Source organism: Pseudophryne corroboree, chromosome 2 (assembly GCF_028390025.1).
Source record: "Pseudophryne corroboree isolate aPseCor3 chromosome 2, aPseCor3.hap2, whole genome shotgun sequence".
Lineage (NCBI taxonomy): Eukaryota > Metazoa > Chordata > Amphibia > Anura > Myobatrachidae > Pseudophryne > Pseudophryne corroboree.
This window is the reverse complement of record NC_086445.1, coordinates 574123615-574143475: the sequence shown is the minus strand read 5'-3', so window position 1 is coordinate 574143475 and position 19861 is coordinate 574123615. Positions and strand designations below refer to the sequence as shown.

Genomic DNA, 19861 nt, shown 5'->3' with positions numbered 1-19861 from the left:
TGACTTGGGATGTTCCTTCCATCATCAGCTGCTGGCTGGCTGGCACACCCCTTTGAGAATTTGATGAAGAGATCGAGATCTATAGTTCCAAGGACATAGCCCCCATCTGTTTTTTTTGGTTTTTTTTTCCGGACGAGCCCCCATCTGTTGAATTCTTCTGGATTAACTAAATTAACCATCTTGTTGCTGTTTGGGTTGTTAGGTAAAAGAATGAATTGAAAATGGATTTATAAAAATCAATTATTATTTATTCAAAGGGCCATGCCCGTATACAGGGGAGAGGTAGCATTCTCTCGTCCTGTGTCAAATCATTTAACAACAACCTACACGTATCAACAATGAGTTTTATATAATACACAGTTACGCCCCTTTTGTATATTCCTCCCATATGATTTCATACCTCAGGAATACAATGTTAGGCAATAGAGTTATGCAATATTGGGACAATTGTCAAGAATACTAAAAAGAATTACATCTGTACTCTATGAGCTTTTAGAAAGTGCGTAGTTGGAAACAATACTCAGCCAACAAAGTTGTTTTTCTCTCAGGGTGTGTATAAAGTTCAAGATGAATTTGCTATATCATCTAGCTAGAATCAAAATGGATTCTGTTATGCTTTCATATTATACTAGTGAATATGAGAACCTTTTGCTACTGTGATTAAGGGGTGTATACATAATATACGTACTATCCCGTAGTGCACACACATAACTGTTAGGCCTTCAGCAGGTTGCCTCAGTCACAGTATTCGACAAGGCTTGCTCAAATCCTTCTGTCTCCATTTAATCCCAGATAGGTTCGATGATGATGAGATCAGGGCTCTGTGAGTCACTTCTAGGACTCCTTGTTCTTTACACTGAAGATAGTTCTTAATAACATTGGCTGTATGTTTGGGGTTGTCCTTCTGCAGAATACATTTGGAGCCAATCAGATGCCTGTATTTCTCAGCATTAAAGCACAAAGAAATGGGCAACGTTGAGTACCGTAGTCGCAGTTGTTGGCCAAGGAAACTTAGTGCATCAGGTGAAAGACTCCGCATGGTTACTTCCCTTCAAAGAAGATGTTCAGCAGTGCCATCAGCTCAGAACTGGCAGAAACCAGTGGGACCCAGGTACACTCATCTACTGTTCGGAGAAGCCTGGCCAGAAGTGGTCTTCGTGGAAGAATTGCAGCCAAAAAAGCCATACCATCGATGTGGGAGGCCAAGCGGCTCAACTATGCATGAAAACATAGGAACTGGGGTGCATAAAAATGGCAGCAGGTGCTCTGGCCTGATGATTCAAACGTTGAAATATTTGGCTGTAACAGAAGGCAGTTTGTTTGCCGAAGAGCTGGAGTGTGGTACAATAATGACGGTCTGCAAGCAACAGTGAAGCATGGTGGAGAGTCCTTGCAAGATTGGGGCTGCATTTCAGCAAATGGAGTTGTGGATTTGATTAGGGTTAGTGGTGTCCATAATGCTGAGAAATACAGGCAGGTACGTATCCATAATGCAATACCATCAGGGAGGCATCTGATCAGCCAATTTCATTAAGAACTATCTTCAGCGTAAAGAAGAACAAGAAGTACTGGAAGTGATGCTACGACCCCCACAGAGCCCTGATCTCAATATCATCGAGTATGTCTGGGATTATATAAAGAGACCGAAGGATTTGAGCAAGCCTACATCCACAGAAGATCTGTGGTTAGTTCTCCAAGATGTTTGGAACAACCTCCCTGCCGAGTTCCTTTAAAAACTGTGCAAATGTGCCTAAAAGACTTGATGCTGTTTTGAAAGCAAATAATGGTCACATTAAATATTGATTTGATTTAGATCTCTGGCATTTTTTCCACACCTGCCCAACACTTTTGCACAGTATTGTATATATCTCATAAACAATCCTGATTTTGCTGTATACATGGGGATTGTAATCAGTGACTTTTACAGCGACTGGCTTTGCCTTATAACGAATTGCTGCTTGGAATTCTGATATATCAGAAAAAAATTTTTTTATTACTGCTGTTTAAGAAAATCTTTCGAACATAAAATTAGACGGCTTGTGATCTGATCCTTCGAAACTGATTGTGTAAATATATGTAATAAGTTCTGAACTATTCATTTAGGGGGCCCGATGGAGTTAAGATTGAGAATGCCAATAGTAGCATTGCTACAGTTACTGGCCTGCAGGTTGGGGAGTACGAGTTCACGCTGACCGTTCAGGATGAGAGAAACTTGCGGGATCAGATGACAGTCAGCGTAATTGTGAAGGAAGGTGAGTGCTCAGCAGACGAGACATAGAATTAACTTGGTTCTTATTAGCATGTAAAAAAAATATTTAAACTTCAATGGAACACATGCTGTATGATTAATTACACTTAAACGTGAGAAATAGTGTTGATGCTTTATGGTACTTAAAATAATAAATATACACGTCCTGAGATAGAACATGGCATTAAATGAACTGTAAGTTAAACAAAATAAAACCGCTTATTCATCCATGCTGTAAACAGAACTGCAGAGGTTACAAGCATCACTTGCAGATATTTTTTTTCCTGCTGTTAATTGTTAATTTATGGCTTCGAATAAAGCCATCATTTTATTACATAAATATGTGAAGACAGAATAGTTTGTCTCTGAGGTATGTACAGTCATCTGCCTTATTGTGCAATTAAGATTTTCTGTTCAGAAAAGTTTGTAAGTGGTAAAAGATTGTAGGCACGGGCAGGACGTTTTGTGGGCCCCAGTACTATGGGGGAGTGGCCATGCAGTGTTGGGTTATGCTTCCCTTGAACTCCCAGTGACAACTTGTCAAGATGTACGGTGATAACATCATATCACAGGAACAGGTTTGGGTTAGGTGCACAGCCTGTAGTGGGCGTGCTTGGCCGGAGGGATCGCTGCTAGTCTTAAACATCTGTCCTGCTGTTATCAAAGGCAGTTCACAAAACCCATATTTGTTTCTGTGACATGACATTCGCACCATTGGCGATGAATTTCAGCTGCTGATCACACTATGCACCTCAATATTTGACAGTATTTCCGCAAGCCCCACCATCATACAACTAATGTTGGGACAGTATGACTGATGTGAGACGCAGTCTAATGGCCATGAGTGGAAGCAGTGGTCTACCTGCTTTGGCGGGAAATTACATTGAAATAGAGAACATTACACATGTGAGAGGTCTTGTTGCCTTACTTGCTGAACCACCCTCTTATAGTTGATGCTAAAGAATAGTGACCATTTATATATTGACAATAGAGAATTACTGACGGGGCAGTTGTGCGTTTTAGCCAAAAAAAAACAAAAAACAGAAAACTCCTGAATTTTTTTTTTTATTTTTTATTTTTTTCTCTCCCTGACACAGAAATCAATGAGTCACCTGTTGCAAAGATTTCAGGAAATGTTGTTATTACTCTTCCAACCAACACAGCAGAACTGGATGGTACAAAATCCTTGGATGATAAGGGAATTGTCAGCTACCAATGGGAGCGGGATGAGCGGAGCCCAGCAGCAGGGGTAAGCAAGGTCCAGGGTGTAAGGGGCTTTTTTGATATTTATTAGAATAATGTAGTCAGTTGGGTAGTACTGAGCACTGCAGTCATGGTTTTGATTTCCACCATGGCCCTACCTGTGTGGCGTTTGTACAGTATATTCCCCTGTGTTTGCCTGGGTTTCCTCCCACACTCCAAAAATATACTATAAGGTTAATAGGCTCCAGACAAAAATGAAACCTAGTGTATAGGCGTGTGCGTACATGGGCAGACTAGATGGGCCAAGTGGTTCTTATCTGCCTTCAAATTCTATTTATCTGTAGTTCAGATATGCTCTTCTTAGCAAGTACTGATATATGAAGCCTCAATATCTGATTGGTCTGGAGCTTTTATGCTTATGGGGGGGGGGGGTTATTCAGAGTAAGCAAACCAAAAAAAGTTAGCAATTGGGCAAAACCATGTTGCACTGCAGGTGTGACAGATGTAATATATGCAGATAAATTTAGATTTGGGTGGGTCATATTGTTTCTGTGCAGGGTAAATACTGGCTGCTTTATTTTTACATTGCAATGTATGTTTCAGTTTGAAAACACCCCACCCAAATCTAACTCTATGTGCACGTTACATCTGCCCCACCTGCAGTGCAAAGTGGTTTTGTCCATTTAGTGTGCTTTTTGGGTTTGCTAACAACTCTGAATAACCCCACATGAAGAGAAGTAGCAACACATGGTTGATTGTTTATCACAGATCTACAATATACAAGCTAAATTACACAATCTCCTGATTTATCTATATTAACTGTGTTAAGACATTGTACCTTTTTGTTGTATGTATAATTACACACAAATGTAGAAACAAAGGTAAAAGATTAAAGAACATCTATGTCAGTATGGTCATAATGTAAAACTGACAAAGCTTTCTTTTAGAATTCTGTAGATCGTGTTGCACATATCTTTATTACAAGTAATTGCATATAAAATGTTATTGCATCCTTTTGTCAGTGTATCCAGAGCATTAGTGCAGATATACACTGCTATAGGTTTCTGCTTTTACTGTAGCCGACAAGATTTATTTGTAAAGTGCTGAAGTACAATCTGTACTTACACACAGAAGTGTTTGGTCACGCTGTCTCGCCATTGTTTTATTGGTTTTCTGAATATGTCAGGTGAAGCCTGAAGGAGATTTACTGTGTGGATGTTGGAAAAGGTGACAAGTTGATTGATTTTCGGATGAGGTGGCAACCACTAAAAGCCACTGTGGTTCTTTCTTTACAGGAGGTGTTGAATAACTCTGACCATCATGCAGTCCTGTTCCTCGCTAACCTCGTTGAAGGAACTTACATCTTTCACTTGAAGGTGACTGATGCCAAAGGAGAGAGTGACAGCGACAGGGCTACTGTAGATGTGAAACCAGGTCAGATAAGTTGGAAATGTGCAATTCTGTCATGAAGCCCCAAACCTTGATGATCAATCTTATAAACAATATACTAAATGCTTATGTAATAATATAATCACATATGCTTCTAGATTGATGTGATTGACAATGAGATAAACCTTTCATCCTTTGTGTCTCATGCTGTCTAATGGCCAGGGCCGGCTCTACCATTAGGCAGCTTTAGGCGGCTGCCTAGGGGCGCCGACTCCTGGGGGGTGCCACTGAATTCATCTAGCAAAAAACTGAAGGATGTCTCTGTATGCAGCCTCTTCCTTTTACACTGCGCTGGCTGCTGCTGTGGGTCTAATCAAGTGCAGCCTCCACTATCAGGCTGTACCACATAGTGTCTCAGTGCTTCCTCTGTGCCGACATGAGTAAACATCAAGTCATGTGAAGGCACATAGGATGCGGATGTAACTATGGCTCCCGAGGGGCACCCCCACGGCTGCTCCTCATAGCCCTGATGCACCTCCTGCAGGGGGGTTGCAGGTTAGGGGGCACCGGGTTGAAGCTTTGCCTAGGGTGCATAGAGACCTTGCACCGGCCCTGCTTATGGCGTGTTTCTGTTCAGATTGTCTGCAATTCTATCTAAAGCCGGGTATACAACAGGCAACCTCCCCAGTTAGCAATCATCGCTATATCGCTGATATATCGCCACTAACATAAAAACACACTGCCTTTATATGATTATGGAGCCACTCAGTGATTTATAATGCCCTTATAATACAGTAGAGATGTTGATTTTCTTATATATATATATAGGTCACCAATATCCTGTTGTTTAAAGGATATGTATTATATCTGTTAAATATCCCTTTAGCATCAGTCATGTTTTCGAAATACTTTATTATTTATACTACTCATTTTTTTTAAAGCATTTCAAAAATACATAATCAGAATTTCGGCAGCTGAAATGGTCAAAGCCTCATATACTGCTCTGAAGAGTTACCCAGAGGCTTTCTCAGGCATCAGTCCTTCTGCCACATCTGATGTTGACAGATGTCTGCCAGTATCTGTCACCAGGTTCTTGTGGATTTAGTGTCAAATCCATGTCACCTAAAAAAAGCAGCCAGAAGAAAACTGCTATCCGTTCTTGCTTTGCCTTTCACATCATTTAATGTCAGTCATATAATGCCATCTGATGGGTGTACCAGGAGTATTATTCTGCTTATGGTACATTACAGTCAGTGGAAACTAGAACTCATTTTCTCTATTCTCAGACCCCATGAAAAATAACCTGGTGGAGATGATTCTGGATGTGAATGTCAGCCAGCTGACTGAAAGGCAGAAGGGGATGTTTATGAGGCAGATTGGGGTTCTTCTTGGTGTTCTAGACTCTGATATCACGGTGCAGAAGATCCAGCTCTACACAGAAAAGAGGTAAATCCCGCTTCTTATGAAAACCAGTTGACGCTATTAATCTTTGCTTCACTAAGTGAGGCAATGTACTTTTGAGTTCTACACTATGTATACAAAAGTGATTGGACACTGACAACAAATAGATAAAGATTTTATTACTGTCAGTACTTTGTAGGTCCACCACATGCAGTGATTACCGCAGATTCCCTTGTTGGCAAACAGCAGCCGATATATTTTGACATTACACCTTAATTACAGTGACCAACTGTGACACTAAAGAAGGTTGAGACAGTCTAGATAGAACATACCGGCATGTCGCTCCAATTCATCCCTGAGGTTCTAATTGGGGTTAAGAGCTGGGCAATCCATCCGGGTTACCGAATTTTCTATATACTAGTCCAGTGTCACCCTGGAATCATGACATTGCGCAACCTACAATGAACCCCTTTTCAAACTCTGCTATCTCCTTCTAGCAAGTCATTTTATTAGCATGTGATATAATCAGTGACTCGTTTTATGTTTTCACGAACACATGTCTGCTGCAGGAACACACCATTTCACTTGCGGTGGTCCAATCACTTTTGTCTACATTGTGTATAATGTGCAAGAGGTTTTAAAATGGGTGCATACCTTTTGCAGGGCCACAAAGAGGACATTAATGAAAGAGCAACTAAATTAAAGGATTTCACTGTTATCTAGGCATGAAATCTGCAGATCCATTTAATGTGGTATCTTGGAGCCTGGAGCAGGAAACTGAGCAGCATACAGGCAGCGTCAACACTCAACAATGGGTTGGAGGATAAAGCAACAAAAGTGGAGGTCACAAAGGGTCAGAATAATTTTTTTGTTCTCCGGCAGGGTCCACAGGTTATCCACAGGATAACACTGGGATATGATGACGCGACGGCCGATTTGCACCAATCGGTAAAAGCTTTCGTCCTCCCAGCATGCAATGGGCCCGTCCATATATCCCCGCCTCCTGGCCCAGGCAAATCAGTTTTTTGGTGCGGCAGGAGCCTGACCATGGTCAAGAGGGCTGCTGGTTTTTTAGCAGCCATAAGCTTTTTTATTTTATTTTTATAGTCTTATTATTTTTTTGAGCGATCTTTCAAAAAAGCATCTTATACGTACCTTAGAAAGAGTCGATCCAACAACTCCCCGCCGGGTCGTGACAATGCTTACCAACGAGTACAGTGCTGTTTCGGCGGGCGTCTGTGTCGGATATACTAGCAAGTCCAGCAGACGTTACCAGGCTGTGGGGAGAAGGTAAGGCATCGGTTCCACTTAGAGGGGGAACACGGACGCAGCCACACTGTTTTGGGAGGAGACTACCAAACAGTCACTGACGCAGCTGCCACCTAGGGTGCACCAGCGCTAGGCCCTAGGGATCATAGGCTCCAGGGGTAGTATGATGATGCGATCCCTAGGGTTGATGGCAGCAGTGGGGAGTCAGACGCTAGGCTGCCTTTTCTCACAGCCTGCAATCAGGTCCGAACTGCGTATACACCGCAATGCGCTGGCACGTCGCATAGGTACATAGCGGATCTCCGCTCAGCGATGGGTTTGTGCAAGAGATCCATTTGCACAGGCGTTCGCAAGGAGATTGACAGGAAGAAGGCGTTTGTGGCTGGCAACTGACCGTTTTCAGGGAGGGGTTGAAAAAACGCATGCGTGTCCATGCGTTTGCAGGAAGGGTTCTGGACGTCAATTCCGGTCCTTGACAGGCTGAAGTGATTGCAGCGGCTGAGTAGATCCTGGGCTGCGCAGAGACTGCATAAAATCAGTTTGTGCAGCTCTGCTACACATGCATTCGCACACTTGCACAGCTAAAATACACTCCCCCTGAAGGTGGTGACTATCTGATCGCAGCAGTGCAAAAATCGCTTGCCTTGATCAGGTCTGAATTAGGCCCTAAGTCTCTATCTACCTTTGAGTACGAATTGTTGGATTAGTGCCTGATGCATACGAGTCTGGTAACTATTGCTGTTGTTTTATTTCGCTGTGCGACTGAATACAGTTAAATCCTATATAAGGTAATGCAGTAATAGGTTTCTCCTACATACTTGAAATGTAGTTGTAGTTGATGATGTGCTCATATTGCTTATTATACTAATGTATAACCTGTGACTGATTGCTAGTGTGATTGCTGACTTTACTATAATTCTGTCAGTTTTTCTGTGTATTCCGATCCTCGTGCTGGTGTAAAGCAGGGTAGGATCGGATTGTGTGTCACTTTAACAAATTTAGAAGTGATTACAGTCACAAATTGTGTAGTAGCACTGTACAGCTGAGTGGTTTATTTATCATGTCTAAGTGCAGCAAGGGTGAGGAAAATACATTTTCCACAGCAGCACCAACACTCATTTCATGTTTGTCTTGCGAAACTGGGTTGACCTATCAGGATCCAATAGAGCTGAGCAGATAATGCCAGCTCCTATACCAGGGATAGGTTACCCTATTAACCCTTACATGCAACATTCATTCTGAGGTTTATCCCCCTCAGATATTGGCAGCCTCTCAACAAAAGCAGGCTAAAAGGCCGGTGGTAAGTAAATCACATAGACATGATACAACATCTTCACAGTCTACACGTTTTAGATGAGGACTCGTCGGAGGATGAGGACTTATTGCACTTCGGAGGAAGGTCTCAGCTCAGTGGACATAACTGAGCTAATTATTGCTGTGTAAGCCATTCTATCCTTAGAAGAGGCAGCAGAGCCTGTGTTAAAAACTAAGGGGGTAATTCCAAGTTGATCGCAGCAGGAATTTTTTTAGCAGTTGGGCAAAACCATGTGCACTGCAGGGGGGACAGATATAACATGTGCAGAGAGAGTTAGATTTGGGTGTGGTGTGTTCAATCTGCAATCTAATTTGCAGTGTAAAAATAAAGCAGCCAGTATTTACCCTGCACAGAAACAAAATAACCCACCCAAATCTAACTCTATCTGCACATGTTATATCTGCCTCCCCTGCAGTGCACATGGTTTTGCCTAACTGCTAAAAAAATTCCTGCTGCGATCAACTTGGAATTACCCCCTAAGGCAACTGTGTTTAAACGTCCCAAAACAGCTGATGGAAACCCAAAGAGGTTTGGGTTACACCCAGTAAGAAGTTAGAATTTCAAGAAATGGAATTCCAATTATCCTCGTCCAGCTGGGGGCAGTTTAAAATAGGGAGGTGGCTCCCAAGGTTGAGTGCGAAATCTACATTACTTCTGCTTTCAACATAAATAAATGATGTCAAGTATAGGAGAGTCGAGGGTTTTCTAAAAACTATTTTTTTCCTTGTCTTGGGCAATCATGGCTTCAGCCTGGATGGCGTAAGCAGTGGCAGTCTGTGCTGATGCATTGAAGGAGGATCTTTCAATGGTATCTAGAGTGATAAAATCCCATATTGCACACATCAAACAGGCTGCGATAAGCGGCCCTGGATATGGGTACAATTGCCTCTCGGGCATCAGCAGTAGCAGCTCACAGAGCGGGTTGGCTATGTACATGGAAAGCTGATTCAGAATCCAGGAAGGTTCCGGAGTCTTATCCTTGTTTACTGGAGATATTCTTTTTGGTAAAGAATTAAACAGCATTTTGGAGTCAGAAGCAGACTCCAAGAAAGTGAAGTTTTCCTTTCACACATAAATTCAAGCCTAATTTCTAGCTTTTCGGTCCTTTCGGAATCAAGGAAAAGCAAAAGAAAAGGTTAACGGCAAACAGTCCAATCCAACAACTCTGGTAAAACTAAAAGGTATAAAGGGCTACCAGAGGACCAGTTTTCAAATCTGAAGATAAGCTATCGGCCTGATGGTGCGGGCCTCCTCCTGGGGGAACCCAGGGTGGGAGGTTGACTTCTTCAGTTTGCTCAGATCTGGCAGCAGTCTACTACAGATGCCTGGGTGCAAGAAGCTGTATCTTACGGTTATGATCTACAGCCATACCACACTGGACCTGCCCAATCTTATCTGATCTTGGAAGCTAAGCAGTATTGGTCCGGGTTAGTACTTGGATGGTAAACCACCTAGGAATACCAGGTGCTGTAGGTGTTTTCAAGAAACACCCTCATTAAAAGTTTGTACCAGCCCGTCTTTAGTGGAACTGAAGACCAGGGCTTTGCAAGAGGCAGTTCAGAAGTTGCTTCAGTCAGGAGTGATAATTCCAGTTCCTCCTGCACAACGAGGACAAGGTTTTATTCCAACCTGTTTTTAGTCCAGAAGCCAAATGGGTCGTTCCGGCCCATACTCAATATCGAAGCACTGAAAAAGTACATTCGGGTGCCTCTGGTTTCATACGGAGACTTTACGTTCCATTACTTTGGCCATGGATCAGGAGGATTTTATGGTATCCCTGGATATTCAGGATATTTATCTACATGTTCCTATAGCATTGTCCCATCAGCACTATGTCGGGTGTGCTATCCTCCATCATCATTTGCAGTTTCAGGCCCTACCATTTGGACTGACCACAGCTCCCAGAGTATTCACCAAAATTACGGTGGTGATGGCATCTTCTCTCCATTTGCAGGGGATAAGGATTTTAAAAAAAATCAATGCCTCAACGACTTATTAATCCTGGCACAGTCTCAGGAATTGTTCAGTGTCATCTGCAACAGACAACAGCTTGTTACAGAGATACAGTTGGCTCATAAATTGGGCAAAGTCGTTGGGTTCCGTCACAACGGATGACTCACTTGGGGGCAGTGTTGGAATTGGGTATTCAGAGAGTAATTTTACCTGTGAACAAAATATCCAAAATTCACTTAAGGATTCAGGAGCTGAGGGGCGTGGCCACGGCAGCGCGGGAGTAGGTGAGGGCTAACAAGGGCTCCCGTACCATGTAAGAAAATCCTGTTCGTCTCAACGGTCCTAGAGCCGCAAGGTGGACTACAGTATTGCCTGGGTCGTTTATCTCCTGCAGCGGGGGACGGGTTGATTGTGGAGCGGGAGTCCCTTGCTTGGATCCCGCTAACCGTGCGACCTGCCCTGAGGATGTGATCTGGGATCCGGCGGAAGTAACCCCGGTGTCTACTGTGGAGCCAGGCAGTGTGGCAGAGACCCTGTCCTGGGGGTGAGAGACTCGGGCGGCCTGTGAGCCGGCGGAAGGGAAACCCGGGGTGTGTGGTGCCATGGCTCCAGGCAGTGCGGTGGAGGTGAGAGACCACGGGCAGCGTAGCCGCGCAGAAGCGAGTGCGGCCGGGAGTTGCCAGAACGGCCGAGGGATCCGGAGCAAAGTGGAGCAGTGGATCCGGTGTTAAGGGCTGTCTGGACGCTGCTGCTAGCCCAGTTTGGCTGTACTTTTTCGTTTTCTCCCCTGTTTTAGCCCCCCTTCCCCCTCATCCACCACTGGGACTGTGAGAGGGTCAGAAGTGGAGGCGAGACATCTGAGGTGTGGTCGGGGAAGCATGGGGGAGTTGGAGATGAATCAAACGTGGCACCAGCTTAATCAGTGGCATAAGAATAAATGAGCCCTTAGTAATACAAAAAGCCGAGTGCAAGACGGCTATGTTCTGGCAAGCTCCAGCTTTAATTAATCTGGAGCACGTGAGTTATTACTTATTGATGTTGATTGGGACAGTGCTGTTTGAACCTCTATTCTGTGAGTAACTGTATCTTTATTGGAATACATATATTTGGCAAGCAGTGTGGGGGTAAGAAAGTAGCTGGAAAACAGGTCAGGCAGGAACTGCCGCCAAATTGGAGAACTATGCCAGAACACAACCTAGCGGCATGAAATCAGTTCCAACTACCCCACAAACAACTCCTTCAAAAACAAATGTATCCTGTAGTATTTCTGATGTTACTCTTCAGCAGGTGTTTGAGGCAGTTAATGCAAGTGAAAATTGCTTGTCAGAAAAAAATGGTAAAATATAGTCGGACATTTCACTGTTACGGCAAGATCTTCATAAAGTATGTGAAAGAGTGAATGAGGCGGAGGTAAGAATATCCTCTATGGAGGATACAGTAGTTCAGCTACAAGTACAGGTGAAATGTCTAAATGAACAGATCAGCGGTATGAAAAGTAAGCTGTCAGACATTGAGGGGCGAATTTGTCGCTACAATGTATGGATAGTAGGGGTACTAGAAAAGGAGGAGGGTAACAACCCTGAAAAGTTTGTGGAAAAATTGTTAACTGCTAAATTTGGAAGAGACTCCTTTTCATTGCAATTTGCAATAGAAAGAGCTCATCGTATGCCTCTACGTCCGCTACCTCCAGGCGCACCACCTCGAACCCTCATTGCCAGATTTTTGAATTATCGTGATCGTGAAATTACGATGAGTTTAGTGCGCAGTAAGAGAACAATTGAATAGAATGGAGAAAAAGTGTCTTTTTTTCTGGATTACGCGTTGGAGGTGCAGAAGGACAGAGCTAAATTTGTACCTATAAAGAAGAGATTGCGTGATTTACAATTAAACTATTCCATGCTGTTTCCCTCTAAATTGAGGGTGGTGTTAGATGGAGGGACAAAATTAATTCCAACACCTGAAGATGCAGCAAGGTGGTTGGACAGATATATGCCTGGAGTACAATTGATGTCATCAGAGAGTAGTTAAGATTTGCACGTAAAATGGGTTTGAGATGTTCTGTGGCAGTCCCTGGTTGGGAGATAGAAGGGTCACAGCTTGATATTTGGACAGGGCCTCGATTAGGCCCAATATGTATTCTGTAGAAATAGTTACCAAAGGATGACGTGATTATTAATTGTTATAAGGATAAGGGTTGGGGAGCCCACCGTGTTATGGTGGCCATTACCATTTATTGCCCCTAAGATGATGGATGGGTTTTATTATATTTTTTATAAATATTTGTTATTTGGGTGGAGTGGGGAGGGGGAGAAAGTAGGTATGCCAGGCAAGAGGTGGTATACAGGGTGGGGGGTATTAGTGTATAGTTGGTGTGGTTAGGGACCTCAGTGCGACGTGTGAACGTGTGAAAGGGACCCTCCAAAAAATGGGAATATATGTTTTCATGCTCTAGGGAAAGAGGGGAGACCCTCCGTATATGTCTTGCCACTCTGTTACATTTGTTGGTTTAATCCATGGTGAAAGTTCTAACATGGAATATAAGAGGTCTAAATGATAAAATGAAACGGTCATTGGTATTTAAACAAATAAAGCAGTTTGATGCAGAAATAATCTGCCTTTTAGAAATGCATTTAGTAGGAGCTAGATTATTATCATTGAAACGGCCATGGATAGGGTGGGCATTCCACGCATCCTATACGTCATGTTCAAGGGGGGTGTCAATATTGATTAAAAAGACAGTTCCTTTCTCTTGTAATATGGTAAAAATAGATCCAGAAGGAAGATATGTTTTTTTTTAACTGTACAGTCAAATCGGTTCAGATAAACATATTAGCTATATATATATATATACCATCCCCATTTTCATATGAGGCATTAAAGAGAGTGTTGGTGTTCGTAGCATTAGCACCAGAAGTACCGGTAGTCTGTCTTGGGGATTTTAATAATATATTGGATCTTGTATTAAATAGATGGCGAAAAACAGTAGTAGATAAGCCCCAGAACAATAGAGGTTTTGCATCCTTTATAACAGATTTAGGATGGGCAGACCCTTGGAGGATAAGGAACCCCGGGGTACAACAGCTTTCGTGTTATTCGCAGACGCATGGGTCCTTTTCAAGAATTGATTTGGTATTGGTGTCTAAAAATATACTCCCAAGATTATCCTCTATAGAATATAGACCAAGAGGGATATCGGACCATTCGCCAATTATATTGCAAATAGATCTGGAGGTAGATAAGGGGTAACACTTTTGGAAATGTAATCCCTTTTGGCTAATACAGATGGGAGCAGGAGCAGAACTGGAAAAAGAGTGGGTGGAGTTTTTTGACGTCAATGTAGGCTCAGCACGTATGGATGTTGTGTGGGATGCCTTTAAAGCATATATGAGGGGCTCTTTGATAAAAAAAATAGCAGAGTTAAAACGGTCGTATAGGAAAATCACATTAGAGCTAGAAAATGAGAGTATTAGTATAGAGGCAAAATATTTAGCAGATAGACAGGAGGATACAAGGCTGAAATGGCAGGCAGCCCAAAGGAAATGGAAAGCACATGTGTATGACGGTATAAATCGTACAATGTTATTTAGATCTCACAATAGTTCTCTAAACTCGGATAGATGAGGGAGATATTTGGCTTACCTGGCAAAAACAGATGGGTCTTCAAATATAATTACAAAAATAGCCCCTAGATTGTTAGGGGTATATGCAATTAGCGGCGAATCGCGGCAATTTTTCGCCCGTTTTTTAATTCGACACAATTCGACCGTCTAATTTCGGCAAGTGGGTGCCGAAATTGACCATATTCAATAAAAAACTGATTCGACAGTCCCGCTGACGAAAAACGGCCGATTTGACGGATTTTGTTGCGATTTTTAAAAAACGGGAAAAAACCCGGAAAAAAATTGCATGGGGTCCCCCCTCCAAAGCATAACCAGCCTCGGGCTCTTCGAGCCGGTCCTGGTTCTAAAAATCCGGGGGTGAAAATGTCATGGGATCCCCCGTATTTTTAAAACCAGCACCGGGCTCTGCGCCTGGTGCAAAAAATACGGGGGACAAAAAGAGTAGGAGTCCCCCGTATTTTTTACACCAGCATCGGGCTCCACTAGCTGGACAGATAATGCCACAGCCGGGGGTCACTTTTATACAGCGCCCTGCGGCCGTGGCATTAAATATCCAACTAGTCACCCCTGGCCGGGGTACCCTGGGGGAGTGGGGACCCCTCCAATCAAGGGGTCCCCCCCCCCAGCCACCCAAGGGCCAGGGGTGAAGCCCGAGGCTGTCCCTCCCATCCAAGGGCTGCGGATGGGGGGCTGATAGCCTTTGGAAAAATGAAAGAATATTGTTTTTTCCAGTAGTACTACAAGTCCCAGCAAGCCTCCCCCGCAAGCTGGTACTTGGAGAACCACAAGTACCAGCATGCGGGAGAAAAACGGGCCCGTTGGTACCTGTAGTTCTACTGGAAAGAAAATACCCAAATAAAAACAGGACACGCACACCTTGAAAGTACAACTTTATTTCATACATGCCGACACATACATACTTACCTATGTTGACCCGCCGACTGCCAAGCCCCCCTCGTCACTGAAGAATCCGGGGTACCTGTGAAAAAAATTATACTCTCCTCAATCCAGTGTCCAGGTTATAATCCACGTACTTGGAAAAACAACAAAACGGCAACCCGGACCAAACGGACTGAAAGGGGTCCCATGTTTACACATGGGACCCCTTTCCACGAATGCCGGGACCCCACGTGACTGCTGTCACAGAAGGTCCCTTCAGCCACTTCGTGGCACTCACCTGATTGGCTGTATGCGCGTCTGCTGTCAGACAGCGCATCGCACAGCTCCCTCCATTAGTTTCAATGGTGGGAACTTTGCGGGTAGCGGTGGGGTTACCCGCGGTCAGCCGCTGACCGCGGGTGACCTCACCGCTGATGCAAAGTTCCCACCATTGAATATAATGGAGAGGCTTTGCGATGCGCTGTCTGACAGCTCAGACGCGCATACAGCCAATCAGCAGAGTGCCAGGACGTTGCGCTCGCTGATTGGCTAAAGAGACCTTTCTGTGACAGCAGTCACGGGGGTCTCTGCATTCGTGGAAAGGGGTCCCATGTGTAAACATGGGACCCCTTTCAGTCCGTTTGGTCCGGGTTGCCGTTTTGTTGTTTTGCCAAGTACGTGGATTATAACCTGGACACTGGATCAGGTGAGTATAATTTTATTCACAGGTACCCCGGATTCTACTTGGACAAGTGGACCGAACGTCGTGTCAACATAGGTAAGTATGTGTGTGTCGGCAGGTGTGAAATAAAGTTGTACTTTCAAGGTGTGCGTGTCCTGTTTTTATTTGGGTATTTTTTTCCAGTAGAACTACAGGTACCAGCGGGCCCGTTTTTCTCCCGCATGCTGGTACTTGTGGTTCTCCAAGTACCAGCTTGCGGGGGAGGCTTGCTGGGACTTGTAGTACTACTGGAAAAAACAATATTCTTTCATTTTTCCAAAGGCTATCAGCCCCCCATCCGCAGCCCTTGGATGGGAGGGACAGCCTCGGGCTTCACCCCTGGCCCTTGGGTGGCTGGGGGGGGGACCCCTTGATTGAAGGGATCCCCACTCCCCCAGGGTACCCCGGCCAGGGGTGACTAGTTGGATATTTAATGCCACGGCCGCAGAGCGCTGTATAAAAGTGACCCCTGGCTGTGGCATTACCTGTCCAGCTAGTGGAGCCCGATGCTGGTGTAAAAAATACGGGGGACCCCTACTCTTTTTGTCCCCCGTATTTTTTGCACCAGCACCAGGCGCAGAGCCCGGTGCTGGTTTTAAAAATATGGGGGATCCCCTGTCATTTCCCCCCCCCCCGGATTTTTAGAACCAGGACCGGCTCGAAGAGCCCGAGGCTGGTTATGCTTTGGAGGGGGGACCCCACGCCATTTTTTTTCGGGATTTAACCATTCCATTTAAAAAAAATAATAATAATAATAATAATATTTTTAAAAATATATAAATAATACTTGTGCCTCCAAAATAGACAAACCAATTACCTAATCCCTTCTAAAATAAATAGATATGCTATTACCAATAAAAAAAACACCAAAAAAAACATGTTTTAAATTTTTTTTATTAGATTCCCCCACCAAAGTGTGGCGGATTGAAAATTACGAATTTACTGTCTAAAAACACTGTTGTCGAATTTCCAAACTTCAATTGAATATACTTTTGGCGAATTGCCGCATTTGTACCATTGCAGAAATGTCGAATTTGACAAATGTCGAATTTCAAAAAGTCGAATTTTGAAAGTCCGTTTTTTTGACGGAAAGTACTGAATTGCATTGACGATTTATTTATTTTTGGCGAAAAAGTCCAGTTTTTCGACAATATCGGGAATTCGACCGCAATTGCATATACCCATTAGATTCATTTAATGCATATTATGAAGATAATAAGCTCCCTGAGTCAATGAAGGAAGCAATAATAATATTGATACCAAAGTCAGGAAAAGATCCCATATTGCCTGAATCATATAGACCTGTTTCGTTAATAAACACAGATGTCTATTTTTTTTTCAGAATGATGTGCTTGGTTGTGCTACCATGTTATTACTGCACACTGCGTTCCATTCAAATAGCTAGAAGAAGAAATACATTATTATTTTCTAGTGCAGCTTTCATATGAAAAACTGTGCACACAGTCCAGTTTTCTTCTGCTTTGAAAAGTTGCATTAATGCCAAAACAAGAACCATAACGTATTTCCTGATAGGGGTTATAAAAAGTAAAATACACTCATTTACTATTAGAGGTTGAGTCTCCCTTATCCAAAATGCTTGGGACCAGAGGTATTTTGGATATGGGATTTTTCCGTATTTTGGAATAATTGCATAACATAATGAGATATCATGGTGAAGGGACCTAAATCTAAGCACAGAATGCATTTATGTTACATATACACCTTATACACACAGCCTGAAGGTCATTTTAGCCAATATTTTTTATAACTTTGTGCATTAAACAAAGTGTGTCTACATTTACACAATTCATTTATGTTTCATATACACCTTATATACACAGCCTGAAGGTCATTTAATACAATATTTTTAATAACTTTGTGTATTAAACAAAGTTTGTGTACATTGAGCCATCAAAAAACAAAGGTTTCACTATCTCACTCTCACTCAAAAAAGTCCGTATTTCAGAATATTCCGTATTTCGGAATATTTGGATATGGGATACTCAACCTGTATTTCACTTTCTTATGATGTAATACAACAACAACAACAACAACACATTTTTGGTCAGTTTTGATAGATTGACTTTGCCTTTTGAGGAAAAAGCAGCAAACTGTTTTTTTCCAGGTTGGTATGGCATAAATAATGACAGATATTGATGTTGGAATGTGACCACCTTCTGCGATCCATGCTGAATCGAGTCCTGTGTTCTGACATTTTGACATTAAAATAAGGGACTGAATTACAATTAGCTGTGAACTAGGCTGCGTAACTTTTTAATGCTGGTAAAACACATAAGGCAAAATGTAATAGGATGTGGTTTTGCACAAAATCGCATCTTTTTACTTATACCAAAAATCTCAAGTATCAAAATCGCGTCCAGATGTTTTCCCATTGAAAACACTGAAAATTGCAATTGTAATAAGATGCGATTTTGACACTTAGGGGGGTATTAAATTCTTGTCGGAAACTGCCGTCTTGTCGGAAAGACTACAGTTTCTCTTGTTTTTTTCAGACAAGTCGGGAATTCCCGACTTTCCAGAAAACACGTGGATTGTCGGAATCCACGTGTACTGTCGGAAGTGCGGCCAAACCTGACAGGTTATAGCCCCATCTCCGACAGTGTCAATCCGACTTTAAAAAAAAGTCGGATTGGCATGGAGGGTCTTTCAGACCTGATCGCACGCTAGGTTTTTTTGCTGTGCTGCGATTAGGTCAGAACTGCGCATGCACCGCAATGCGCAGGCACATCGCTTGGGTACAAAGCGTATCGCTGCTGTGCTATAGATTGTAAGAAGAATCCATTCGCACAGGCGATCGCAAGGAGATTGACAGGAAGAAGGTGTTTGCGGGTGTCAACTGACCGTTTCCTGGGAGTGTTTGGAAAAACGCAGGCGTGTGCAAGCGTTTGCAGGGCGGATGTCTGACGTCAATTCCGGGCCCGGACAGGCTGAAGTGATCGCAGCGGCTGAGTAAGTTCTGGGCAACTCAGAAACTGCACAAATATATTTTGTACCGCTCGGCTGCACATGTGATCGCACACTTGCAAAGCTAAAATACACTCCTCTATGGGCGGCGACTATCTACTCGCAGCAGTGCAAAAAAAAAAACCCTAGCGAGCGATCAGGTCTGAATTAGGCCGATTGTCGGGAACGGGCCAAACATGTCGAGTTTGGCCGATTATTGAATACTCACATACCGGATCCTTTCCGTCGGAAAAGATCCGACATGAATTGAATATATCCCTTAGACAAGAAACCTTACCAAAAATCCCCAGAATAATATACCAGGTTTACACTGGCGATTTTTGGTTAATCATGCACATCAGTGATATCTGTGCATGCTTCTGCCTTTAGAAGTGTTTTAATAGTTAAAAGTAAAAAACCCACAAGAGTGACCTCAATTAACCTTGCGGTTAGCCGCAGACTGCAGTTTTCCCGCCATTGACTATAATAGAGGACCGCGATCCTCCATTATAGCCTATGCGCTCTACCTGATTGACAGGCCAGGAGCGCTCAGCCAGGAGAGCGCTGTGACGTGGCGCTCCCCGATTGGCTGCCAGGTCCTGTAGTGACAGGTGTCACGGGGGGTCCCGGCATTCGGGGAAAAGGGATCCATGTGTACACATGGATCCCCTTTAGTCGCGTAGTTCGGGTTTTTTGTGTTGTTTTTTTTGTTTTTTTCTCTGACGTCCTAAGTGGATGCTGGGGACTCCGTCAGGACCATGGGGATTAGCGGCTCCGCAGGAGACAGGGCACAAAACTAAAGCTTTAGGATCAGGTGGTGTGTACTGGCTCCTCCCCCTATGACCCTCCTCCAAGCCTCAGTTAGGTTTTTGTGCCCGTCCGAGCAGGGTGCAATCTAG

General features: G+C 43.5%; 1 protein-coding gene and 1 pseudogene across 2 annotated transcripts in view; both read left to right on the top strand.

The window, feature by feature from the left end:
- Positions 1-19861, top strand: part of KIAA0319L (KIAA0319 like) — a 295721-nt gene that overhangs the window by 246154 nt on the left and 29706 nt on the right. For both annotated transcript variants that reach the window (XM_063954443.1, XM_063954442.1), the window contains exons 14-17: positions 2104-2252; positions 3346-3497; positions 4747-4885; positions 6127-6286. In XM_063954443.1, the coding sequence (XP_063810513.1) occupies positions 2104-2252; positions 3346-3497; positions 4747-4885; positions 6127-6286 (600 nt within the window). The remainder of the gene's footprint in view (positions 1-2103; positions 2253-3345; positions 3498-4746; positions 4886-6126; positions 6287-19861) is intronic.
- Positions 10183-10301, top strand: LOC135052763 (5S ribosomal RNA; annotated as a pseudogene).